The sequence below is a fragment of the Anopheles moucheti genome, chromosome 3, assembly GCF_943734755.1.
Source record: "Anopheles moucheti chromosome 3, idAnoMoucSN_F20_07, whole genome shotgun sequence".
Taxonomy (NCBI): Eukaryota; Metazoa; Arthropoda; class Insecta; order Diptera; family Culicidae; genus Anopheles; species Anopheles moucheti.
In genome coordinates this window covers 83727716-83755535 of record NC_069141.1, presented here as the reverse complement: position 1 = coordinate 83755535, position 27820 = coordinate 83727716, and the positions used below count along the sequence as shown (strand labels likewise).

The window sequence follows — 27820 nt, the reverse complement described above, 5'->3', positions numbered from 1 at the left end:
TTTTTATTCCCTTTTTTCGTATTATTATTTCATGTTTTATAAAATCCTTCCGTTCTAGTTGGTTGCCTAATACCTTTACCATCCTCTCATATGTCGTTATTAAGTGTTGCTATTTTCTTCGTTTTTCGCTTATTATTGTTTGTTTTTGGTTGAGTTTCTCGATTTTTGTTGTTTTAATGATCGTTTTGCGGGTTTGTTTCTGTTCTCTACATACCCACTATTGGGAGTTTATGTTGTCACCAGAACCTTATCAACACAGTTTACTTGCTAAAAACAAAATCCCATTTATAAGTTTACTTCAAATAATGGTACAACGCAAAAACCAAAATATTACACATAAATTGTTTCCTTTTCGACTGTCCATTTTTTGCTTTGCTTGACAGGGGTTTTCTCTTTTGCTTCTCCATTTTGTTACGTTGTAAAGTGGGGGAGTGACGTTTCTATTTCTAGATAGTGTAGTGGGTTTATCTGTTTGTTTTAGATTTTCATGTTTTTCTGTTGTTTTTTGTTCTTCTACACGTACACACGCACCATGGTTGCGTTACTGAATTGGTAGCTTATACGTTTAAATACAGGTAAATTGTTCGAATACCTACCTTTTATTGTTGTTGTGCTGCTGTCTGCTATACATGTTTTGTATACATGTTGGACTTGTTATTTAATTATCATATTGTGTTATTGCATGTTTCATTATCCGATTAATCGTTTTATTTATCATTTTATTTGCATAGGCTTTTTTTATATACCTTTTAGCCCTCTAGCGCTCGCGCACTCTCTTTTCTTTTCTATTTGTTTTCTATTTCATTGTTTGTTTTGTTTCTTTGGGATTGCGTTATATTTCCATTGTTTTGTTGATTGTATGTACTATGAAAACGAAGTTCCTGTTATGATATATACCGTCGAATATGTTTTGTTTTTTCTTCTTTACTTTTGCTATTGGTGGATGCCTTTATACGTTTTCGTGGGGTTTTTGTTTTACTGTTTTATCTTTTCGTTTTCCTTCTGTTTTTTTTTTGTGCTGCATTGCATTACACATATGGTAAATGGTTGTATTTTGAACGGTTGAACGAATGTTTTTTTTTCCTATATTGCATCTGCGCTCAATGATGATAGTGTTATGTCGCTACTACATGTCTCTGCATATCAGTTTTTCTCTATTATCTCTCGTTTCTTTTCCTCTTGTGCATGCTCCCTCGTTCGATTGCACTTGCTTATGATTTGGGGGGAAGTAATAATAATGTATCGACCGACGTTTACTCACAGTTTCATTGCATCTTTCGCACTAGTGATAGAAAAAATAGAAATCTTATAAATAGGCTATCAATCTTAAACCGTTCCCGTGTTTTTTTTTGGTTGTTGTTCGGGAAGAGATGGTGCCGTGTCAACAGTTCAATGTTACACACTACGCTCGTTCACTACTGACTGATTGATGTAGAAAAAATGGTTCGTTCTCAGTGTGCTGTCGTTATTTATCATCGTTTAGTTTGTTTTTCTTTTCTTTCTTTTGTTCCTCACTATTCATTTCCGGTATCATAATCATAAACACCCTGCCGTACAATAACACCTTTAAGTTTTTGACTAAATTTTGTAGGATAATTTTGATGCATTACCATTAACTAAATCTGTTCAAACGACTGTTGTCACAGGGTACGTTTGATCGACCGTTTTCGTCACATTCAAAATAGTTCTTGAATTAATTTATTCTTCACATTATTCCATTCAACTGGCTCGCCTGCTTGGTTTGTGTTGCGCCATTTCTTCTTTTCTTTACCATCCGTACACCTTCCTGAAGCCTCTTGTAACATTCTTTGTATGTCCGTGTGCGTAGATGTAGTGTCTGAAGGTGTCCTACGATGTTTGATACACAAAAGTATGATAGAAACCCGTTAAAACTGATTCACATTTGCTAGGCCCTCGATATATATGTACGTAGAGACTAAGTACTGGATTCCCATTCCGGTTCCCGCTAAACGTGGGAACTAAGGGACTAAAACGACCTGCCTATTATTCTATCGTGTAAATAAAACTGATCAAAAGTATACCTGTGTTCGCGTGTTGAGAGTTCATGTGTGTCTGTGCGCCTGTGCGTGTGCGTGCGCATTTTGCACGTAATACTAAATACAATAAACAGCTTTAACGACCAGAATAAACTATCGGCATCGACTGCTACGGGTCAACAAGCGAATAGGAATAAATAAACTGTTTCACCTCACTCTTACAACAGGAGCATATAAATTCGTGTGACTAGACGAAAGTGACTAAAAAAACAAACAATTCATACTACATTAGGTAATAGATAAAACATAACCCATCTATGTATCGTTGTGTGTTAGGCGGGTGTCGTGTGTCACATCGCGTTCATGTGCAACATTCTGTTGCGCTACCCTTGGTTTCCTTGCTTTCTCACTTTTCCTTGTCGTTTATGCATCGAAACAAGACGTAAACAAAATAAAAAGCATAACACGAGCGAAAACGTAACGCATGCAGACGGTACGTAAGTAGGAACACAAAACAATGCTACACAATTCTTACACCACTTTTGCTTCGTACACAGCTTGTGGTGAATCTGTTTGATTTTCGGGTGACATTTTTACCTCTCGTTTCAATACAAGCACCATGCGCCTCCATTTCGACATGCATCATGGGGTTTGTGGTTGTTTTGTCTGCTGGTTCATTCAGCTGGTTCCGGCCATTTGCGCTTTGCCATATTGAATTAGTTTTTCATTAGATAACGAACAATTACAACATACTCTTGGTTCTCTTTTCCCGTTGTTTGTCGCTCCCGGTGCCGGCTGATTGTTTGGTACTTCATCGCCATTCTTCCACGCTACATACCACACGGACGCTCGTCGTAACAATTTGTGAATGTTTGTGTGACCCTTTTGTTGTTATTGTTGTGCGTAACAATCTAAATATTGACGTTTAAAAAAACTACCCCTCCCCATTACCAAGGTTCTCGGTTCTGTTGCTTGTGTTTTTCGTCCCGACATCTTCGTCCACATCGCCGGGAGCGTAATGTCACACGTCTCACCTACCCGTCGTGGATTGCTTTTGCTCTATTTTTGCATCGATCAAAAGGTCCTTGCTGCACCTTTTGAATTTGCTTCATGTGTACAGTTTCTTATTACGGTTAAAGATACACTAGCGTGAACATTCGCACCGACACACATTCTTTTTCTCGCTGGCCGATGTCGAAAAACAAAACACACGTTGCGTAGTGGTGCCGTGTTAAGCATTGTTTGGCAAATAAATATCATTGGGTTTCCGGGGGGTTTTGATGATGATCAAACCGTGAAAGCAAATAACCCGTACACAGCTAAATAATGGTCCATTCTGACCAACGGCCACATTGGTAGAACAACTTGCTGCTGGTGGCAAACGGTGTAGCAACGGTGATGATGCAAAAGCGAAACCCCACGCTGGGGGGGGGGGTTAGAACAGAAAACTCGTTAACAGATACGATGGAACGGCTCACACACGGTGATCGCACATCGCTCTAATTGCTCGGACTTTCTGCCGTCGAACCGGACGCGGACACTCCCTCTGGAATTTGGGCCAACGTTTTAAACTGAGGAGAGTTTATAAATCTGCAACGAAATGTGAAATTGGTGTGCGTTAGTTGCGACTTTTGATGGTGAATAGTTTGCTTCCAACCAGATCACCCGGTTTCTTACCTCGGGTACGAATCTCTATGCATAAGTGTATAAATTTGTAGTTGAGCTTCGTCGAACGTGTGCGGCGTTGGTTCCACCATATTTCTATTAACTATTTCCCTTACACGCGAATCTAACGATACCTGTGGAGTGGAGTGTTTTGCATATGTCAACGCAAATGTACAGTAATTACGAGTCGCCCACGGTCCTCCCTCCTCTTCGCTTACCTCTTTCGGCGATAAAATCGAGATATAGTCTTCATAAATAAACCTAGCTTTCTCCTCTATCGCTTCCGGGTTCGTCTCCTTTTTCAGCTCTTCGCAGGCCAGCCAGAAGAGTATGTTTTCCTCGCTGTACTCGCAGCGCAGAAATTCCCGGAACGCTTTTCGCCCGCTGGGGCTTCGCATTAGTTTGTCGAAGCTTTTGCCCCAGCTGCGTATCTCCTCTAGCGTTGGTCTGGAACGAAAGGTGGCAAAAGTTAAACGTACGGTAATGAAATGTGACCGTTTCCCCGGCGAAGCGAGCGTTCGGTTTGTTCGATTTTAATTAATCACTACATGTGTACATGCATGATCGGGCAAAGAGGCCGATGGAATGGAGGGTAAACAAGTTGATGGCAGTAAATGTGTGAAGAAATGGTTTAAACATAACACCACGAATGAAATAAATTTTTTAAACCGCAGATGATGGGAGAGATGTTACTATAACATAATTAGCAAGAGAAAGGAATAAAGAGATATCAAAGTAGAGAATAATAAATAAAAATAAGTAAATAAATAAAGATTAAATAAAAAATAAAATAAATTAATAAATACATAAAGAAATCAATAAATGGAAACGGAAATAAAAGAAACAAATATATGTCAAAATACTAAGGAAAGATAAAAAGTGTACGACAAGATTCATACGGGCGCAAGGAAACTACTCACTGTTCACCATCGAATAGGGTATCGGAACTAGCTTGGTCTTTTTTCGTAGGCCCATTGTCTTCTGCATTTTTTATAGCCAAACTGGAAATAGAACAAAAAACACACAAATTCCGATTAGCTTTAGATGCTTTGTGAAAGTTTAAAAAACAATTCCTCTTCGGTTATTTGAATGCGTGGGTATCCACTCTTAGACAGTGATTGATCGTTCACTATTGAACCTCTAGCCTTAACAATCGTTCTATAGGCACAGGTAAAGGGATTATCACATATTTTTTGCTTGTTTTTTCGTTTAACATAAACGCAAACAATCTCACCAGAAGAAGCAGTCCAGCGCACCCAAACAGCTTGGTAATAAATTATGAAATGTGACAAAACACTTCCGCTTCGGGGTTGTTCGGGGCTCGCCGGTACAATAATTTTCCGGCTCACAAACCGGGGGTTGCTTGAATTAATCAATGGATGCGATCGGTCTGCTCATGTCATCTGCACCGTACCCGTTCACGTGTGTCCTGCTCGTTATGCTTTCGCTATATAAAATTTATGAACAGCTTCCCCATTCTGGCCGGGTGGCAAAACAAAATATGGAAATGGATATCCACCGAAGGCACCGAACGAACCGGCACACAATGCCGAACACCTGCTGGAGAAGAGCAACCTAAGGGAAACGCTAAGCTCGCCCCACTAGCTTTACTGTCCTCGAATATTTATCAATGACGTCCCATCTTCCTTCGCGCCGAGGCGCCTTTCGTTGCCGAGCGTCTGCATCGAGTGCCCTAGTAGCAAGCCGACGCCAATGGTGGTGTCCTCATAGCAGCAGCAAAAAATAAAATAAAAGAAAGGATGAATGGGCTCTTTCTTGCACGTGATCGAGAGAAGCATCCCCAGTACCGGGTGGGGCGGGGGAAAAAACGGAACTGAAACCGAAGACGCAAGCAATGCAATCTTTTATGTGTAATTTTTTATTCAACAGCGCCGGGAATGAAAGATTTGTCACGTAGGGTTATTATTGAATTTATGCCACCACACTCGTCGGCTAAATTTAACGAAACCCTGCGTCACCGGCGACCTTTCCCGTGAGGATGCGGATGCGAAACAAGCAGGCGGAATGTGGCGATGCTCGTTTTGTTATGCTTCGGGAGAGCACTTGCAGTTGGTATTGGAAGCGATGATGGACGGGTTTTGTGAGCGAAAGGTTGCTGAACATTGCCGTCGGTTTTAGCTGTAAACTGGGCTCGGTGGAATATTTTATTGAACGTCACTAAAAGTTGCGAAACGCGTCAGTAAATCCTCATTACAGAAAGGTTTGTTTTTATGCGTAGCAATTTTCGTAATTGGGTTTTGTTTGCTTGTTTTTCTTGGAGTGTGCTGATCGTACAACACCAGTAGCATAAGGAAATGTTCTACTTCTAATGGTGGTATTTGTAATTTTTTGACAGTGAATTATTGATAATTACACACTTACTTTCTATAGCTAAGTGGAAGCAATTCGAGGTAGAAGACCAACAACAAAATGTCTGAAAATGTTAGCAATGATAGAATCAATCGCCATTTCTATGCTCAAAATATTCCTCGAGCAAAGCAACAGATAGAGTCATACAGATCCTCTGACATGAGACCTTATTACCGTGATCTGCTTCGCAAAAAGCATTTCGAAGCAATCATGGAGTTCCAGAACGGGATTGAGAAGCTTATGAGAAGGAGTTGGCTTAAGACTTATGCATTTAGGCAGTTAGGAAACTGTTGCATTTTTCATGAGAATTTGATGCTTGTTTGCTTATAAGCAACGAAACTTTAGCTAAACTGAACTCTGAGAAGCTTTCAAGGTATAAGTTATATGTGGCCACTTCAAGAAGAGAAGTACTACATAAAGTAAGTTATAACCAACCAAGTGTGGACCTAACATCGGATCGAATCTCATCTTAACAGTGTGATGTGTATGACGCAGTAGATCACGACCAACAAGAAGTGGTTGATAAGAAAAAACTATCCTAAATAAAGGCATTACAGTTACATTTAAGATACAGCTCAACGGAAAGGCGCCTCAAGGAGAAAGCCATGTACGATAAAAAGGATGAACATTTAAGATCTGCACCATTAATTGCGAATTTTTCAGATTCGCAACGATATTGCCTCATCGTACCCTTCTTGACATTCCAAAAGGACTCCCTTCCTTTTGACATTTGAGCGAGGATTAAAACAACAACAATTAAGATAACACTTTGAAAGGACGCCACTTAAATTAACATTCTACTCGTTCTACTAACGCCATTAACATTTTTTCCCTCTGCTTCCGTTCTTCTTACCCCTTTCGAATTTTTCCAATCGCCAACCGCCATTTTTCGGCCATACCGGAATGGATGGATGAACGCGTTACGCGAAACGGTCGCACTAAAAACCCTGCTGGATCACCTGGAAGCCCACCGTGGGCCAGCACTGTTGTTTGCTGTGTGTGTGTGTGTGTGTAGCACACAAAATGGCCAGCGCCAGTTGTGTATTGGGACAGTGCAAACACTTCCTGACCTTCTCAGCCTTGGTTGAAGTTTTGTCACTTTTCCGCGTCGCTTCCCGTTTGCGCGGGCAATCGCCGGAGCGGTTCCCCCCCGGCTGGGTTACCTCCCAGCTACACCCAACCGTCAACCGGCACACCTTCAGCACACACACTCACGACGAACTACACGGTGTGCCGTCTATTGTTTCGACATGTTTGCGTAGCACTTAAGGTTTTGTCTTTCCACCCCTAACGCGTCCAGCCGGGCACGGGTACGTTGCTCCCCCGGTCCGCATCCGCAACCGTACCGGAATCGCGGGTTAGCTACGCGGGCCTGTACGCGGAAATCTTAATCGCACTCGAGGGGGCACACTTTGCTGTCGTTTGCTATGTTCGCTGGTTGAAGTTTTAGTTCACTGTTTTACGCGTGGCTTCTGCGTACGGGCGTCTGCGATGGTGATGGGCTTTGATGTATTCATTGTCTTGGGAGTTTCGTTTCACGATTCACGCACCACTTACAGAGAGAGAATCTTGTCCAATAAAATTATATTATAAGTTGTCTAATATGGTTTCCATATTTATCATCCTCATAAGCAATAGAATCAACAACAAAAGTCCGACGGCAGACGATCTATCTCTCGACCGGACCAAATCGGTACAATCAAAACCGTTGTTTACCGTTCCACGGGCTCTAATTTTCCTGTAGTTCAACTCCCTACACTAATCCACGATTCGCACGTCGAGCACGAGCGACGTCCGACCAGTCTCGAATGGCAACCTCTCTTGTACATGAATAAAATTAGCCAAACAGAATGCTGCTGCCTAATCAACACTGCTTCGGGCAGTTCGCAGCACGGTGGAACGATGGAGCGTGGAACAGGAAACGTGTGCTGCATGTATTAGTGACAATTTAATGATTGTCTACTAAGGCAACTTCCGGTCCGGATACGCTGGGGGAACCTTTCGCATGTGTGGCTCGTGCGAGTATCCATGTTGACTCCGCCTCAGAACACTCCTTTTCAAGTGTGATCACTTTCAGTTCACTCAACCATATTGCTTGGAGGACGCTTGGGGACAGTGTGTGACAAATTGTGCGCGGAATTATCACAAAGTTCGACAAAAAGCATGTTAATGGATAAATATAGTATAGTGATAAGTTTTGCTAATTGCTTTCGATCTGTCAAATCCCTGCTAGTAGTTTTTATCTGTCAAAAAACGAGTAATAATTTTCGGTGAATGATATTTTATCACACACTGTATTCTATGACAGGCTGCTAAACTATGACTAGCTATGCATGGATTTTTTTTCCCAATGATGCTTGTTATCAGTGAGCCATCGGGGTTCTCTTATACGCCACCGGCACCTACAAGGACACTTATTGAATCATCCTTTCCTAGCCGGTCGAAGAACATCTCGTAACCCACCGAATTTTCCCCTTCGCCAACGCTTTCCATCGCCGTTGTCCCTGTCGGATAAAGATACGTGAATCGGGCGCATCATATTTGAGGTTAATTACTTTGATGATGGGTTTTCCCCGGATGGCGTTGATGATGTCAGTTTCGTACGCTTCCCTGCACGCGCCCGTCAGCTGTGCGGGTGGGTATGGGAGGTGGTGGTGCAAACACGCGGCCACGGACTGGGACTGGATGCAGCCAGCAGTACGCTTTGGCAGATCTTGAACGACGTCCGGCAGCAACAGTGGTTATTAGCAGTTGGCCACAAATGTGTGCACATTATTTTGGGACGCGTCACGCGGGCAGGGCGAGTATTGCACGGTTGATCAAGTTTTGGGAGCAGAGGGGCCAGATGGTTTTTTTTCTCTCTTGGTTGTTTTGCTGTCGGGACCGCCCTTTTCCGGCACCGGTGTTGGTGATAATAAAGTTTTAATGGGTTTGTTTTGATGGAAGTGCCAATGGGTGTTTGGGGGGAGGGATGGACACTGGCCAGTACATGGTGTGTGTGTGATACAGTGATGCCATAAAACTGATCTTATACGTGGTGGAAAACTATTGCCATTGATCTTACACGTTATGTGCATGGTAATGCTTCAAATACTTGTACTTGAAAGTGATGCATGGAAAGTTTATTAAGTTTAATTTTTAGTGCGGTTTGGGAACCTCATATGGTAAGCTTCACAACATCCTATAAAACAACCCATCCAAGATAAGATTTCAAATCTAAATTGGATCAATCTTCGACACCAATCTAAGGCTATCCATCGTAAGGAGGAAGTAGAATCTGAGATAAAGAATGCCCAATGAAGACATGCACGGAAACTTCTGCTTCATCAACAGTTCAGACTGTAGTACAAAATCTAAATAATTTTAAAACATAATCAAGCTGTTATAACACAACATCCAACAATAAACAAACTGTTCTAATTGTACTCTACATTTCTCTTCTTTTTTCTTGCTGTTTACACTGCTAGACAATTAATTAAGCTTCCGGTCATTTTTCCGAACTTCGAAATCGATTTTAAACTGCCTTATTAAGTTATATTTCCCTTTAATTTGTCCTTTTTGTATTTTATTTAAAATAAATATTCCCAACTCTTTGGAGTTCTTCACCACAATTCCAAATCAACCCAATCATTCCCATGGTATTTCCATTACCATAAAAAAAGTTTTAAATTCTCCTCAATACCTACGATAACTACAAACTGTTATAGCACACATCAATTGTTATACCATACTGTCATAATGTGTTAATAAAATTGTAAAATAATATAAAACTTCATTACTTTACTCAATCGTGAGCCCATAAAATATTCATTATGACACAGAATGAAATGGTGATGGTGAAAACGTACTACCCCTTTCGCACTAGATAAGATGAAAGCAATCGCAAAATCAACCAGCTTCAATGGTTCTTATCCATCCGAGACGTATGGCAAAAAAGACAATCAAATCCACTCGGCATTCGAGCAACGGCAACGAGTTGTGCCGCCCTGCCGTCTGCATTCCGCTCAATTTGTATCAATTTTCCTTCGGAGCCCACCGGATCGATGACGGTGTACCCGTGAGTGGCCGGACTAGAACACCCACTCAGCAGACCCCCTCGAGCATGCGGCAGAGCCAGTGTCATAGGGTTCGGGTTCGCATTTGGACACGGATCGCACGGCAAACCCCCGGGGTACACCGGGGGAGAAAGTCACTTCGCTCTACACGAATCAATCGGTTACCTGAATACGGGGCGCATTATCGGTAAAAGACTTTCTATATGCGCGACCAATGTCACAAACGGTTCGGACCGGTCCCGATGTAGGGGGACTGTTTTTGTATACGGTTGTTTGAATTTTTAATCAACGAGCTTTGGAAAGAAAAGAAAAACTGCAACAGCCCCGAAGCGTGGAAAATGGTCGTATTGAAGGTTGTTTTCCTAAGGGTTCGATACGGAACGCCGGTACGAGTTCAGGTTTCTTCATCATCCGGCTAAGCCACCCCGTTTCGGCGTACCTTCACATTATTGTTTGACCAATGGGAAAGGATTGCTTTTCTCTTTCTTCATGCTTTTACCATAAAACTACTTGTAACTCACACACACCGACCGCTGTGTTCGCTTTCCTGCGGGTATGCAAACGAATTACCTTTCCAGGAGCGGGAAGCAAAACAACCCCAACAACAATGGCTACACCACAAAACAAAGGGCAAATGTGGCACCACCTTCTTTCGCGTGTGCAGCGGCCCAACTTGTGGGACACGCCAGACCACGGCGACCGGCGGAAAACTCTCGCTTCCGGTGTTGAAGTTTTCATTTGTTGTTTTATTCATTTTGTTTCTGCCTTCAAGTAGCGTTGGGTTGTTATTATTGTTCCGTCGATGGGGGGAGGGGGGAGTGTGCAAGTTACGCTTTGCAGTTTGCGCTGCCGGTGGTGCCTTTACGCTTCCTTGACCCAGAACGCACCACCGGGGGAAACGGTGGCACTTTTGCAGAAAAGCACACACAGCAACAATCCCAGTCCGTTCGCCGTACGGCCCTCGGAGGTTTCTGGAGGTTGTTGAATCTATTTGCACTGGGTTAGTCTTTATTTAGCTGGATAAACAATTGTCCTTAGGGCAGGTTAAGTGCATTGAAGCGTGGCAGCCAATTCCTATCGCTAATGTCCTTTTGTTGCCGCGTGCTTCGCTTTGTCCTACATGTTGCCCGTGTACGTGGTGTGGAAATTGAGTGGAAATGGTTCCTTCCTGGCTGCTGCAACAAACAACAAGGGGTTACGGTGGCAAGACCGGGGCCTTTTTATTTCAAAAGAAATATACCACACACACACACACACACACACACGGTCCCGGTACGCTTCAACTCACACATCGTCGGTTGGCCATAAGAACAAAGTAAAATTAAGCGCAGGAAGGATGGAACACAACACAAAAAGCAGAAACATTGCGATTCGTCGGACATGAAAGTGGTTTAAAAGCGTCATTACAATGCCCTGCAGCTCTTGAAACTGAACACTTTGGCTCGGTTTAATTAATGGTTGATGTTGAGGAGTAATGGTTTAGCGATGGTGTGTGAGCAAAGCAAAACCAAAATAAAAAAAAGCACGATGGGTGTAAAGCTTAAATTTTCCACCGGGGAGCCATTGGGGTGGCTGTAACCTTTCGCATAATCAATGCTTTCGTAGTAGCGTAGTAGTTGTTATTTGTGAGTCCATATGGCGGAAAGTGAAAAATATTGTATGAAAGTTTAATACCTAAATTAGATGAAGTTTGTCGTAAAGTGCTGGTGCCGTGACCAGGATCCTGAAGAAAAGTATGGCAATTTTGATTTTTTGTTTTGTGGCGTAATGTTCAGTATACAATTAATATAATTAAAAAAAGCCTTGATTAAACTACAAAGGCTTATATTTCAATGTTTGAGGTAGGGTTTTTTTAGTGCAATATTTTTCGCTGACAAAATCAGGACAAAAGGATAGTCAAAAAAAAAAATACGTTGTAACTGTACTTTGAACTTTTTGGCAGTAAAAATAAACCACCCCTCCTTACAAATGGTGGCAGCTATTTTTGCACACGCATATAGCTCATTAATGCTCCCAACCCATACAGGACATCCGAGTTCCATCGTATGGTCTCTTCCCGACTGGTAGCACATCCTTATCAGCGTTCCACAACCACACCAGTCCCAAACACCCACGCGATCTCCCAATAAAGGGCATTCGCATGGGTAGCAATTTTCCACCCACAGTCAATTATTTAAAGCGCTTTTCAATCCAGTCATTCAACCGTCCACCGAAGAACCGAACCAACCCTTAAGCAGCGATGGCTACCACTATCATGGGGGAATAAAAGTGGAATGTGCCGATGAGGTGCCAACTTGGTTTAGCGGGTGGCAAGATCAAAATAGAAACATGTTAAAGACGCCTAAAAAAATGGTCTTTTCGGCCACCTTCTGCTACTACCGGGGGGGGAGTCCTCCATGCGTCTTGCAAGAAGGATGTTTTTTTTCCTCTCTCGTTTGCGTGTGTTTTTTTATCGATGGTTGTTTATTTCGCAACAACAAACAACAAAGGAAAAGCGGCACCATAATGTTTGTCATCGTTGGTCTCATCACCAGCGCTTGTAGCGCGGCATCAACGGCGTAATAAAGGAGCCTTCTTTCATCAATCAACCACGAACCGATTCCGAATCGGCAACCTGATGAGCAGCGGACGATATAAACGCGTTTCGTTACGCATTTCGGACACGACGAACGCGGTGGACGCGCAACCCACGGCTGGAAGCGTCTTAAGAAATGCTTCAGAGCCCATTAGAACCGCGTCAGTGAGTCAACGAAAATATGCTTACCGGCACTCACGGTGCTTTGGCGAAAAGTTCAATTTAGCTTTTCGTGGGCCTCGTTTCACGCAATGCTTCCTAGCGCGCTATTTGCTATATTTTTCAAGTTCTCCATCTCTGCCAAAGCCAAACATGGAGCAAGATGAGCAAGGCAGAAACCCCACTTAAGCGCTGAAAAGTGAAAATAAATAAAAATAGCAATATGTCCCCTGCAGCCCCTGCACAGTTCGGGCAAAGGGTCGATTTGCAAAATGGCTCCGAGCGTTTAACGCCCACGGTAAATCAATCGAGTACGGAACGAAGCCCGCTGGGAAGCCACAAACCACGGGTACACGGATTCAACCTTACGGAAGAATGACAATTCCTCCTCGAAGCTAATCGCGATCGTACGTGCCAGCTTTGGCTCTTCACAAAGCCAACCAACGGAGAACCAATCCCTTCAGGTTGGTCTCGGTCGGTGAAAACTAAAGCTCCACTTTTTTCCGAATCCATTCACTCCCATTCCCGTCTAGCGGCACTTTGAAATGGGTTGTGCGCCCGTGTGCGGTTTTGCCTTTGCCGTCGTCGGTCCGAACGGATTGATCTATTTTTCCTCCCATTGCTCCTCCATTTTGCTATGGGGGCGCATCAGTGTCAGTCATCTCGATAATCACACACACACACACATGGTTCGTTGAATGGGGTCCGAGCCTTTGAGTGCTGTTTGCACCACACGCGGATGCCCCGAACGTCCTTCGGGAAATTCATGTTAAAGTGTGCGGGAAATGAAAGATGCACAAGGAATGTGTGGCCTGTTGTGGTTGCTACTGGACACATGATTTAGGTTAGGGAGATTGAGATGTATAAGAATACCGAACCCGAAAGCGCTGACTCGCGGACAGGTTCGACAGAAGCATTTTATTATAAACTAGCTAATCCGGGGGAATAGCGTGAATCCAAATGGAAAAGAGATTTGAGTATTTATTTTAAGATAATTCATCAAATATATTAAAAGCTTGATAACTGACAATACATCAGCTACTACAAACAGCTCTGGATTTATTAATGTCTTCACCGGTTTTTAGTCGAGATTTGAACCCAAGCCCGACGTGTTATTAAAGCGTTCAATAACGATTTAACTATTTCGCCATGAAATAAAAAATCAACACCAAAACAAGAAAAATCATGAAGGGCGTATATAAAGTGGCATTATATGTTCAATTTATTTACCATCCACACGTGATAAAATGCGAATAAAGCCGAGAAAGAAACGCTAAAGAAAATGAAACCTTTCCGTATGGTATCCGTATCGGACCCATCCATACCAATCAACTCGAAGGGTAGGTCAGCGTTATTGCACAGACATCTCCAGTTCTCCCTCTCTCGCTCCCTCTCTTTATCCTCTTTTTCTTTCTCGCTTTTGGTTCGGTTCTTCCACCCTGCACACGATGCGGAACGATGAGATTTTAAAATTAATTTTTAATTGAATTGCACTTCCTGCGCTACGGCCAATGCGCTGTGATTTCTCGGCAACCGGCAGCATCCTCGTGCACGGGTCGGCCACAAGAAAGACAGGTGTTAGTAACAACGTATCAGCAGGGCGACAACTTCATTGCAGCGAAGGGTCTACTGCGGACGAATTACGGTGGAAGGAAGGCAGTTGCATTCGCAGCAAAATGGGTCATTTATTAACACTTCAAAAGCCACGGCAAACCCGGCCGGTCGGGGGACGGGGTAGCAGAAATGATAGTATTTAATTCAATTCAGCTTTAAACATTGTCCACACGGCCGGGATGGATGGTTATACCCCGGGAACGTTTGCATAGTGGCGGCAGTTGCCTTGACACATTGAGCGCCGTTCCAATGTACGGCACTTGGAACTGTTTCGCACGAAACGGTTCATGCAGGGAGAGCAAATGTAATTAGCATCCGACAGTTCATACCGACACCGAAACAACGTACCAGTGCCCTTTTATCATGTGCACGTGTATGGGCCAGCGTGTGCGGATGGATTAGCATTGGGACGCCTTTTCAATCAGTCACTGTCGGGTGAAGTTAGACACCTTTTCTACCGGTGGGGCTTAGGGGCGATATTAATCCCTTACTGTTCGCATGAAGGCTTAAGCATTAATTGTAGGCAACATGTGTGTGTGTGTGTGTTAAACGAAATGAATAAAATCAGCTTGAAAGTTCAGCTCCTAGAAACGAAGACTTTGCTTGAAGCTTTCGTCTCGAAGCGTCAATCCGTTGGACCACAGAGACTTCTTTCAGACAAGATTCAAACGCCATTGGTTACGGTTAAGGATAATTCATTGGGTGCATTATGTCTATTCCATTAATTACCATTCTTTGCCTAGAATAGAACATTGAAAGGGTCTGATTTATTCAAAGGTTAAAGCCATGGTTAAGCGTAACATAAAGCGTTTTTCATCATTCTCCCCAAGAAGATAATGCAGGCATCGGAACCCGTAACACTATCACACTTGCAAATCAACAGGAAGCTCTTTCACTTCATCGTCTGTGATGTGCAGTGAAAATGAAAAGAAAAAAAAACGCTTTCCAAAGATGAAGATAAAGCACACTGTTCATGCAAATGATGCTACATTCATCTATGCTGCTGCTGCCGCTGCAAAACGGTGCAACAAAACTGAATACTAAGCAGTAATAAACACTTGGTTGCGTAGTTTTTTATTTGTCTTGCCTGCATCTACTTTGTGCCTGTGACAAATGAACGACACAAAACTGCAACTTCAATGAAAACTCCAACCCGTGCCATCCCATCCTATCCTGTGTGTTTGTAATGTATTTTAAATGCAGGGTATGACAAATTGAATGCAACAAAGGATGATGAATGCAATAACGCATCTAGCAACCATCGCACCAACAAGCTGTTTTAGTTTGCATCACTCAAAGATACAATACAAACTCTGGAAAATATTTAAATCAAAGCGCGACCTTGTCGAAGTTGCATATAGAATTAGAATAATTTTAAAAAATGTTTCAAAACCTCAGTAAATTTAGTGTTAAGTAAATTACATAATAAAATTCACAAGAAATTGTCCGTTTCCTTTCGGCGAGCTTTGCAATAACTTAAAAGCCGCCATCTTTTGGCAGGGGCACAAAAACTCGTTAATGCTTCAATAACGGTGGCGCACCGTAGGATGCATTCACTATCTGTGCCAGTGTGTTTGTACTACCAAAAACCTTACTCCATACTCTGCCAATGAATGATGTCACGTTCGACTGTTCTTGACCTTTACGTGTTTTTTTTTTGTGCAAAACTTTTCGTTTTTTTTCCAATGAAAACACACGGTGAGAATGAAACAAAAAATAAAAGGTTAAGCCAGCAGATTATGGGCTGCCTTTAGTGTTTTTTCTTTTGTTGTTGCAGCATTCTGTTTGTGCCGGTTTTGTTTGCAGACTAGTTGTTTGTGGATGGAATTGGGTTGATGCTTTTTTTTGTCTGTATTTTGCACATTGTGTACTGTTCACTACTCTCAAGGTTCATGGATAGTTTTCCCTTCCGGTGAGCTTCTTCTTCAATGCTTGCCTTTCCATTTTTTCTTGGAAAGGATGCCCACTAAGGTCGCTTCTTTTCTCGCTTAGAAAGCATGACGCAAAGAGAATCGAAAACTGCTGCCATTTGGTAACGCGACTAAACCATTAGAGAAACATTAAATACTTTCCACTAACAATCGCCACTACTTCTCGTACACAGTGCTGGCATCATTCGTTTGCCGCACTGCCCACTTTTGTTTGTTTCGTAAAGTGGGCAAAGGCGTTGTGAAGCAAATGAAAAGGGAAAAACAACAAAATAGAAAGACCGAGAGTGAGAAAAAATCTGGGAACCACAAAAAAACCCAGAGAAACCTTTACATTACAGCGCTTAATTCATCGTTCTAGCAGGCATTACGAAAAATCGTCATCATCGTTAGCGCTCAAACCTGCCGCTGGCGTCTCTCAAAACGTAGGGCTGTGAATTGTTCTTCCCTGCGGTCTGCCTGCGCCTTCCTCGCCATGACCCAGCGGCGCCTCCATATGTGCATTGGGAAACGCTTAAAACGCGGTGATATAAAATGGGCGATGAGGGCAGCACATTAATATCACGGTCTCACGGTTGCGATAGCGAGATGACGACGCTCCGAATGAAGCAAAACAACAACAAAACATGCACACACCAACACACAATGTATTGCACGGAAGCACAATCGCAGCCACGCATCATAACGGCACACAATCGATAAAATATCGTTATGAACAGCGGTAGATGACGATTGGCGTCCGAAAAACTGTCACCATTCAAGGTTTTATGACAGATGTTCGTGTTCCGTTTACCTATTCTCCTTGTCCACCCTGCCCCCTGGCCCTGACGGGAAGAAGATTTCACGCACCAGACGTAGCACGCACATTTTATTTCCCTGATTTACTTTCGAGTGTTTGGCGAATTTTTGGTGGAGCGGTTTTTTTTCTCTCGCTTTTGTTTGTGACTGCGTTTATGTGCGGGACAATAGAACTGAGGAAGAAGGATTAATGGTTTTATTTCAAATAAAAGTTCCAAACAGACTATAAAAATTTGGTTTGCTTATTTTGATTCCGTTTTTAGAGCAATTTAGGCTAGGAAAATGCGTTTCAATGCGTTTCAATGATCAGCAATCTGATTCAGATTCCCGTATCGGAATGATTCCTTTACTTTGAATGAACTACGCTGAATATCTATTCTAAAGGTTCACGACTGTACAAAGATTGATGAACCATCATAGGATTTTAAATCTTCATTTTTCATACGATAGTTTAATTTCGAACAACATAAGGATATGTTGAGGATTCAAGGATTTTTGAGGATTTATCAATCTTCAAGTATTTATTACTCATTGAGTATTCAAGAGATTCACATGTATGACTCGTCTCAAAAGATTCTTTAAGCACAACACTTCAGTTTAAAGGTCTTAAAGAACACACGACATGTGATTGATATTTTCAATAATGCCTCATTGTATGCCTTGTTCAATAATAGAACAAAAAAGTACATGGGATACTTATCCAATAATTCTTTACTCATTCAAAACATATCGACAACAGCGCAATAGCAACAGTTTGCAAAACACATGCTACGAAATTTACGATTGAATAGAAATCGCATTCAAACATATGGCCATCCCTTCCGAGGTGCATTAAACTAGACCTCGAAAATGAGTATATATTTAGTACGCCAACGTCCCGCCCATCCGCCATCATCTATCGCACGTGGAATCACGAAAAGTGCACCTACATGCATGCGACTGCAAACGCATGTGGCGTACTGGAGTGGTTGTTTTGTAGCAAGCTCCACATGTGGTGTTGTACGATAAAATTAGAAGAAACAAGAAACGGGCCAGTACCCGTACCCTAACGTTGACTTCCGGCTGATTGACGATCATGGCAGCAGCGCACGGACGTGATGGTTGGTGTTAGCAAGGTTACCATCCCAGATGCACTACTTGTTGATTAGTTGCATGTGTTGCACCAGTCCATTGCCGTTTTTCTTGCACCGATGTAGCTCCTACGGTAGAAATTGCGAACAATGTCGGCCCACAGTTGGCAATGCCACCAATGGTGGTGGTGGTGTGGCAAACGACACTTGCCTTAATCGATTATGTCACCCGGCCGCTTCGTTGACGTGTTTCGAAGCGATGCAACAAAAACAAAACCCCACGTACACCATTCGCGGGTTGGGAAACCTTTCGAATGCTACCGGAAACGCAAGGCAGTGGAAAAATTAACCACTTTAACTATCGTCCCTCTAGCCACAATGGGTGCAAAATGAAGGAAGGCGCATCAGCATTCTCTACCGTCCGGTGACACTGGTGCTGTTACAGTAGATATGGAGGGGGAATTTTCAAACAGCTCAATCACGATGATTGATTTGAGCAAACGGAAACGGTGATTGAAAGTCGCGATGATAGCTGCAAGATTGGTTTACGCTGCACATGACGTCCCAAACGGTCGCGTTGATATCGCGCTGGGCTCATAAAACTATGAAAAAGGATTTATTGAGGGGTTTTTTCATTCACACATACACACACACGAGGTGTGTGCGCGCCTTTGCTGCATGAAGAAGCGAGACTATTCGTTTCCAGGGGACGTCATTTCAATTTGCTCATAAAACAGACCAACCAGACTAGGCTATTTATATGGTGTAACGTCGTAAAAGTTTGGAGTTTGTGGCATGGTAAAGTAGTTTCAGTAACACACACACACACACACGGTGAAAACATACATAATAAAGAATTGTTTTATTCTATCCACTTCAAAGTGTGTTTAACAATAAAGTGTAAAACTTTACAACGGGAACGTAAACCACCAGGCGCCTCCATGCAAAGTGAATATACTTAGCATAATGTGAATCGCGCGGTTGTCAAGTGCATTAGTTTTGTAGTGTTCATTTTTGTAAAATGGGAATGAATTTTACTGTTTCTTAGTTTTGGAGCTATAAAAAGGAAAACAAAATCAAATAACCCAATATATGAATTTGTTGTAAAAGACCAGGCGTCTCCAATATGAAACATTTTAATTCTCGGTAAACGACCAGGCGTCTCCATTATGATTTTTTTAGCGGAAACCCCATCACTACAAAGCTATGATTAATCCCATTTCCACTGCAAAACACCTATCGCACATTCCAAATGGTTGCAGTTGATGATTCAAACGTTAAACTTAATCAAAATCACATTACACTTCACTTCGTCGTTCATATCGTGTGCGCGTGTCTAGATATCTAATCGCAAAATGAAGGGTAAAATGAGGGTAGGAAGGAAACAGGAAAGAATGTTTGTAAACCACCGCTATTTGCTTCCAACGCGCCCCGGTTGGCATCCAGGGAATCGAGACACGAACACACGCTCCACACTTTCAATGGCCGCATTCCGGCGGGCAGCGTTTGTAACCCAATTGATCTTTTGCTTCGCAAGAAAGGTTGCTCAACCACGATACCTCCAGCAATAAACATTATCACGATCAATCTCACCATGACCTGCGCCTGGTGATCGTATGTGCGCGTGTGTGTGCAAAAAAGATTTCGTGATCGATAGAACGCGATCGCAACGAGTTTTGCGCGTGATGGGGCGTAGTTTCGAGTGCAAACGATCTATTACTGCCCCCGTTTAGTGTGCCAGCGAAAGCGTACGTAGATGAACGCGGAAGCATAGCTCTGTAACGCATTTTTCGAGTGGGGAGGACGAGGAAAAACGCTTTCCCGCAAAATATTGCTCTGTGCTTGAGCAAACGGGCACGTAAGGTCTTGTGTGTTGTCTTAGTTTTGTTCACCAAAACTTTACTCCGATCATAACGATCTTTCTTAAGTGTACTTCATGCGATTTCATACATTTAACGCACCACAACCACCAATACACGGTCGGTGTATTAGCAGAGGACACATGATCGATGCTGTAGGTGTGCGCGTTGATTTATTTGCTTTTCACGTTAGAAATATACGGAAACGGTTGTATCACCAAAATAAACCACTTTGGAATTGGTTAACATCGCCTTCCACACGATCATCACCACCAGGAAACACGCGTATAACACTTGGGTTTGTGGTGTTTGATGTGTATGTGTGTAGAGGGAATATTCTTCAAGCACATATTTAACATATTCGTTGTACACAAGCACTATAACCTACTGAACACAGTAAATAGTAACAGTATTACCACGGTGATCAACTATTCATTAGGAATTTTTCGCAAAAAAAAACGTCACGATTGCTAATATTAACCAAATTAAGTGCCAGTTAATTGGAAAACACTTTACTTTTTTGTAGCTTTATGAGTCACTGAGCTCCAAGACGACGAGCATCGAGTATCGAGCGATCGACTTCCACGGTGGGCCAAACACATCCAGACCCTCGCGAGTGTCAAGCTGGACAAGCAAACCGAGAACCGCACGCTTAGAACGGTAACAAGCGAATGAAACCCTCGGCTGACAGGCGCGCACGCCAAACCCAAACCCAACACGACACCATCTGTCCCTATCCCTTACGGTACGCGTACGGGTGTCGTCCAGTCCGAAGAACCTGCGGGTTCAGTGCGCGCCTGCCTGCCATCCTGTCTACCGTGCGGAGACGGGTTGATGGATTTTTGTTTACATTTTTACATCTTCACCCAACGACGCCACAGCCCCCGGTGACGGGTTTGCGCAGCACCGTGCGGGTGGTAAAGTGTGCCATCGCATATCTTCCCCAAAACAAAAAAAACAACACCCGTGTCGGTGCGAACCGTGGTCTCGCATGCAGCGTTGTCTGTTCAGGGTGGCGCGCGATACCACGCGCGCAAGGAATGGAACGCGACACAGACCACGCCGTACACGTCATCGACGACGGTCGAGCGCGGAACAGAGACAGCACGAGCAACGCAAGCTGCTGGAGCAAAACATCAGGGAAGAGTGAAAGTTTCGTTCAGTTTCCGTTCATTCCGCAAAGCCGCACGAAACGGATCCCAGATCCAGAAGGGGAGGAATCGCCGAAATGGAACGAGGGGATGAACAACTTAACGAAACGCTTGCTAGTACGCGCAGGAACTGCTGGGGTTGCTACATGGAATGGAACGCACACAGTGGCAGCGAATGATGCTTGCGTGTGTATCGGTGGGATCGGTGTACGTTCCCACTGTATTTTGATCTGGGAACGGAGAAAGAGCGCGAAAATGTACCAACTCTTAGTGGTTGGTCCTCGGTACCACTGTGTCCACCTGCTCTGCTGCTGGGTTAGCCCCCGGGGAGATTTAGTAACGTACACACATAAACGCTCTCTTCTCACTCTCACTCTCTTTCACTTGAAGCGAGTGGGGTAAAATCACTCATACAGGTGTGTAATTTTATTATCAATAGTTCGAAGGTTTGGCTAGCGAAATACTAATATAAGCGAGTTGGTGGAGTAGAAATGTTTTTGTGAAGAGAATCTGATGAGTGGAGAAGAGTTGACAGTCAATAGGTTGAAAGGAACGATATGAGCAACGCAGAGCAAGGCTGAGCAATTGTGAAGATTGGATGAGAATAGTGGAATATTTATAATTAAATTAGAATAAAATGTAATCGTTTCTATATAATTGTTTTGGAATAAAGTGGAATAAATTTGCGCTATTGCTCTCTTATTCCAAAAAAATACACATTCAATCGGGACATACAAACTCGGACCATCATTCCCATTCTCGTTGGCTTATTTTCTCTCTCACTGGGAAAAACAGACATTCCTTACATTTAAAGAGAGTGTGTGTGTGTGAGAGAGAGAGGCCATTATAAAAATATTTTCGGGTGGAACGAAGCGAAAGAGACCACCGCTTGTGGGTGAGCGAGCTGGCAAACAAGCATGCGTTTGTCATCTAGCACCATGGCATGACACTAGCAAATCGGCGAAGAGTATTTGCAGCAAGATCAAGAAGAAAGCATCCATTCATTCATTCATACAATACCCTGCACTGGTGTAGCACATCCCCTGTAATTCTCGCGCACACACACACACGCACACACCCTCCGCCACCGTTCCCTGCTCCACGCAAAACCCTTCGCTTCGTACGCACACACTTTGCTTCCCGAAAATCTCATCTCCTTACGCGCACGGGAAGGATCTCGTGGCCAATTTTGCCCAATTTTCCGATCGCACACTCGCACAACAGGAAGTCCATCTTATCCGTGCTGGTGCTGTGTGCTTTGTTGTTGTTGTTGTTGTTGGCCCGATGCTGCTTTGGTACGGTGGTTGGTATTTTGTTGCTGTTTTTGGCACTATTCACGCCAATATATGAATGGTTTGGTTCGTAAATTTCATTGATAATTATCGCTCTTGTACCGGTGCGGTAAATCGAATGGAACGTGCCGTTTTTCCGTGACCGGGAGGATATTATTGGAGAAATTGGACATTTGTTGTTGAATGAATGTTTAATACGTTTTATTAATATGGAAGGATGTCTAACAAGTGGGTATTTTTAACTTTACCGTGTTTAATACAATGCATTACTTTTGTACCATTTTATATATTTTTAGTATACGAAGATATATTAGGCCATCCTGAAAGGATTAAGTTAGTGTTATGCTTAATGAATCATCTGAGATGAAAAAATGAGAAGCGACTCTCAAACAAAGCAGGATAAATGTCCTTGGAGGTCTTAAAGCTTGGATGATTCAGAAATCTTTGAGGATTCATTTGAAATGAATTTCAGTTTCGCATTAATGGATCTGAATTAGACTCATCAAGGCATTGGTGTCAATTCAATTTAGTGAAGATCTTTGTTAATATCACTAAAACCACCAACCTATTCTAATATAATCATTACCCGTGCAAGAAAATATACACCGCAATAGAAAAAAAGACATGTTCACTTGAAAAATAAATCCCAAATAGTAATGATCCTTCTCTCATTCGCTCCTTTGTAATGTTTAAACCAATTATGGTTGCGATACGTCCTTGAACCGGCACTAAAAATAGATAGCCTCCCAAAAAAGAAAATACCAAAAATGTATCCGCTCAGTATGTTCCCATCACATGTTCTCATCACAATATTTATGGATCATATGTTATGCTTCACCAACATAAGCGAGCTGCCGTTATCGGCGGCTTCAGGTCGAGGCCGGGAGGTCGTTCGATACGCCAGGACGGTAGTCAATCTATTGTGCGTACCTTTTACGACACAGCACCGCTGATTTAGCACCCAACATGGGCGATGGGTGGCTAATTTTTTCATAAATATATTCATTACCATTACCGCTACAGGGTGGGTACTGTACTCGAGGGTTCGTTTGTACCGAAATCGGGTGGTAAATTATAGAACTCTGTGTACAGGCTATCAGCGTCAAAGCTGAAGGTTATATTTACAGAGCTTTTTTCATTGTTTTATCATAGCTTCGAGGAAAGTTCCTTGTTTCGTACCTTCACTCTCATACAGTTATTTTGTGGGACAATCATTGAGAGCTATTTTATTTCTGGCAAGGAATCACACTAGTTCAATAACACTTACCATTTAGCCCTGTGCATGATGGGGATGATGACAGTTTAGATGTTAGCAGTATTCGTTGAGTTTATTCGAATTTGTTCCATTCCATCCGATAGTGTAACGAAGGAACGCGGCAGGGAAGAAATAGAAAGAAAAGCCACAGTGTTATGTTAAGCGTAAAGTTGCGCTGCAGTTGGCTGTAGCTTACCAGGAGCAGGAACAGCAGCAGCACCAGCAGAAACAGCACGGTTTCTGCGATGGCGCTCGCTGTAACGGCACGACATTGTTGCTTGATTCTTGCGCCCCACTCAAAGACGAATTAAGTGGACCACTCTGAACGGTAGAGCCCATGCCCCGGAGTCTACACCCCGCCGGCAGTCCGTCTACGCTGCAGGACATTCTGAAACGAAGGAAGCTACATCAAACACACGGAAACCGCACATTTACACGTGTTCCATCCCGGCTGGTGAGATTTGCCCCTTTTTGTTGTGTGGTACATTGTTTTGTTGTTCGTTTTCTTCTTCTTGGGTTAAACCCCAGGCCAATGATCTCTTGATACCTACCCAATCTTGAAGAAGCGATGGAAGTTGTTTTGCGTGTCAAACAACTTCAGCTTATGAGCGTATCGTTAGCGAGACAGGGCTGACACCGGTCGCCCTTCGTACCACAAGCGCCATCGCCCACACGAACCACACCAGGAATGCTTTCTGAAAGAAATAGAGAGTGAGAGTGAGACAAAGCAGCAGAAGAAAAGAACAGTGAGTGAAACAAAGTCACACTACACAGACGCTGATGCATATGATGACAGCGAAAAAAAAAAAGGTAAAAATAAATACAGCAATATGAATAAATCATCACAACTAAAGGAACAACGCCATGGGCTGTGGGCTGGGTTCGACGATCGATCGCCGTGCTGGGGCGGGAATATGTGAATTATGAACGATTCAAACGGCTTACCAACGAGCGAACGTCGTCGACCTCATCATCAAGCACAACTATCGGCAACCTAAAAGGATGTTGCTTGTTGCTGTACCGAGCATGAGTCAGAAGCCGGAATCGATTCCGGCCCGTTTCCGTTCCGGGTGCACAAAATCTTTTTGCCCGGGCAAACGAACGAAGAGTAAAAATAAATCAAACATAATAATAACAATAGTAGTTGGTAGTAGTCAATACAGGTACAATGCAGCGCTGGTACGAATCAGGTCAACGCGGTTAATTAGGGATCGAACTGAAAATCGTTCTAGGATGTACTTTCCGTACCAAATGTGTGGTGTAGGTTAAATGGGAATAAACATTCTCATACGTTTTTGATACGGCCTCATTGAATTGCTATAAATCTTTCCATCAGTGACCCATTTGAATAGTCAAAATGCATCAAAACCGCTTAAAAAATGCAATTCACACTGCTAGGTGAACATTTGACCCTAATAGCATTGCGTCCCCTTCCGTGATGATGTATGCCGTGGTATAAATATTAATTAACTCACTCTGTTATTTAATTGCAGCATGCATGATGCATATCATATCATTTCAATCGAATTCGGTATGAAATCGGTATGTTCCGATTAGACTGATTTTAATCCGCCTGTAAACATGATCGGAATCATGATGAACTTCATCATTCTCGGCAAAACAAAAAATAAAAACATCCCAACTAAATGGTTTTGCAAATGCAATACAATTTTAATAGCATAATGGCGATATGTATCGCAAAATTAAATCGATCCCCCTGTGTCCTCCCAGATCCCACGCACAATCTGTAAACGGCGATGGAGACGCCCAGTACTTTACCTACCACGCGGCACTCAGTGCATGCGAGGGTGATGGAGGCGCCCAGTACTTTACCTTCCACACGGCACCGTGCGGCATGTGGTGGACCGATTATTTGCCTGGCAATCGATACCATTAGCATAAACACAGCATAGTTTCGCACAGTGCTGCGAGATTGCATAAACGACGGGGTGTTGTTGTTTTTTTTTTTGCACCAAAAACCAACCCCACTCCCCAAACACACGTTTTACACCGCCGCTGGGAAAGATTTACACTTCCCTTCGGGGTTTCGATCTCCCGCGACCTGAGCCCGGCAAAACCGGCCCATTTTGACTTCTCACCTTGGGCGCGTACAGGGCAGTGAGAGTGTTCGTGGCGCGTCGTAGCCCTAACACCGTATCCTGCAAGCGAAGGACCGAACGTTGGAAACCGTTACATGTCCTTGGTGTTGGGGCGATACACGGGCCGCCCAGTCGTGTGGTAAAGTTTGCTGGTGCGTACGATTAACACATCTGCCACATCACGCTACCCCGCTGCCTCATTACGGATTAACACCTATTTGAAGCTGCTCCGAAGTGATACACGCTCTTTGCGCCGTGTTTCCGTACTGCTCGTGGAACGGCCGGTAAATAATTGAATTCCGTGGAATTGAACCTTGAACGGTGCGCTCGTGTAATGATGGGTTGGTAAATGAATTTTTCAAACAGTTTTACCTTACCGTACCTAACGCTTAATGCATCTCGTTGTGTCGTTTAAATTTTGAAGAAACGCTCAGTGTTTTAATAAATTAATCTTGGCGAAAAGAAACATAAAGCCATTTTGGAACTTATAACAAATTGGGCAAAGTTAAAAAATTACGTGACTTTTGCCGGTACATTCACAAATATTCAATTCTCCATCATTTGAGGTATTTTTGATTAGCAATTATGGTAAATTCGACAATTTCAACGTTACAGAATGTCAAAATAGAAGTCTTTCCAAGCCCTATGCATAAAGGAGAAATAAAATCATATAAAAGAATGTAAAATTTAAATGGAAAATTGAAAATCATGCGTGTCGTGTACAATGGCATTAAGCACTTCAAGTGTAACGCGCTGTCGACGTATGATGAAGTGATCTTTATGATTGGTTTTTATCCATAATTGAAATCTGAGTACAAAACACATAAAATAAGCATTAAAAAGAAATAAAAAATAATAATGATGTTAACAAGAATGTAACAAATTGAATGAATATTAAATAAATTTAGCAAAACCTAGTATTAATAATGTTTGTATAAAAATAGAAACACAAAGCCAACCCATTTCTCACCTGTTTTGGTAGAAACGAATTTTTACACATAAAAATTCGATCTGAACCTCCTCCCCGGGTTTCTGCGTCGCGTTCCAAACCGTTCCTAGATTCCTCTTGTTCTTGCTGTTTCTTGCCAAAATGGAAGCGTTTAGCCTCACCCTCCACACTGTTTTGTTAGTACCGTTGTTTGTGTATTGTGCGCAACGCTCCGACGCTTTCTATCACACAGCGACGCTTGTTTCGTACCAAAAAAAATAAATAAAGCTGAAGAAAAAGCTTTCCGTTCAATTATCGTCGTTGTTGCGTTTTGACCAATCGGTGTTAGGTTGTTGTTGTTGTTGTTGCTGCTGTTTGTTTGTTTCTCTAGGTTGTGATTCCTTTGCCTGAATTGGTGCCGTTGGTTGGTGTAATGTAACCGATAACTTGCTGTCCACCCGCTTTGCATACACTCCCCGTAACCATTCGCGGTTCTATCGCCGTTTGACAAGAGGAATTTTCGATGCTTCGATGGCCGACTATCCTTTTTTTCCGATGTTTGGGGTTTCCTCCTTTTGCGAAAATAAAACCACGGGAGGATTCACATGCACATATCGTTACCGTCGACGCATAATACGATAAACAGAGCAGCTATCGGTTACACCCGAGCACAGGCAAAATTTGATTACTATCCGTTGACCGGTGGCCGGTCCTCCTGGTGGGCCCTGTTGCTGTACCCGACTACACCCGCGAACGCTTGCCGGACTGTGTGACCATGCTCAGCAGTGTACTGCCGGTAGCCTACCATTCAGGCGCCGATGCATGACAGGGGTTGCGATACGTACGTACGGTCTCTACACTTCTTCCATCTTCGTTGGCAGGTTGGCACCGCTACACTGCCATCGCCAAGCCAAGGTAAAGCCCTGGTAACTTAATCGATGAACTATGTATCTGTGTATGTGTGCGTGTGTGGGTGATATGCTCGGACACGGTGGCGTTGACGTT

The 27820-nt window shown here is 43.1% G+C and overlaps 1 protein-coding gene across 1 annotated transcript; it reads right to left on the bottom strand.

Moving 5' to 3' along the window:
• Window positions 1–425: 425 nt before the first annotated feature.
• On the bottom strand, window positions 426–26996 carry LOC128305738 (regulator of G-protein signaling 17). Its single transcript, XM_053043324.1, has 8 exons — window positions 26858–26996; window positions 24340–24483; window positions 23985–24176; window positions 23801–23809; window positions 4583–4663; window positions 3881–4109; window positions 3675–3796; window positions 426–3587 (listed from the first exon to the last, which is right to left on the bottom strand). The coding sequence occupies exons 3-8, from the start codon at window positions 24173–24175 to the stop codon at window positions 3497–3499; spliced, it is 723 nt and encodes a 240-aa protein (XP_052899284.1). The 5' UTR covers window position 24176; window positions 24340–24483; window positions 26858–26996; the 3' UTR covers window positions 426–3496.
• Between the last annotated feature and the right edge of the window lie 824 nt (window positions 26997–27820).

What these genes read in the sequence shown, in the direction of transcription:
- LOC128305738 (XM_053043324.1), bottom strand. Translation starts at nt 24,175, where the DNA reads ATGTCCTGCAGCGTAGACGGACTGCCGGCGGGGTGTAGACTCCGGGGC. An exon ending in CGATTTTATCGCCGAAAGAG is followed by an intron (nt 3,797 to 3,880) that starts GTAAGCGAAGAG and finishes TCCACTCCACAG; the next exon opens with GTATCGTTAGATTCGCGTGT. An exon ending in CATAGAGATTCGTACCCGAG is followed by an intron (nt 3,588 to 3,674) that starts GTAAGAAACCGG and finishes ATTTCGTTGCAG; the next exon opens with ATTTATAAACTCTCCTCAGT.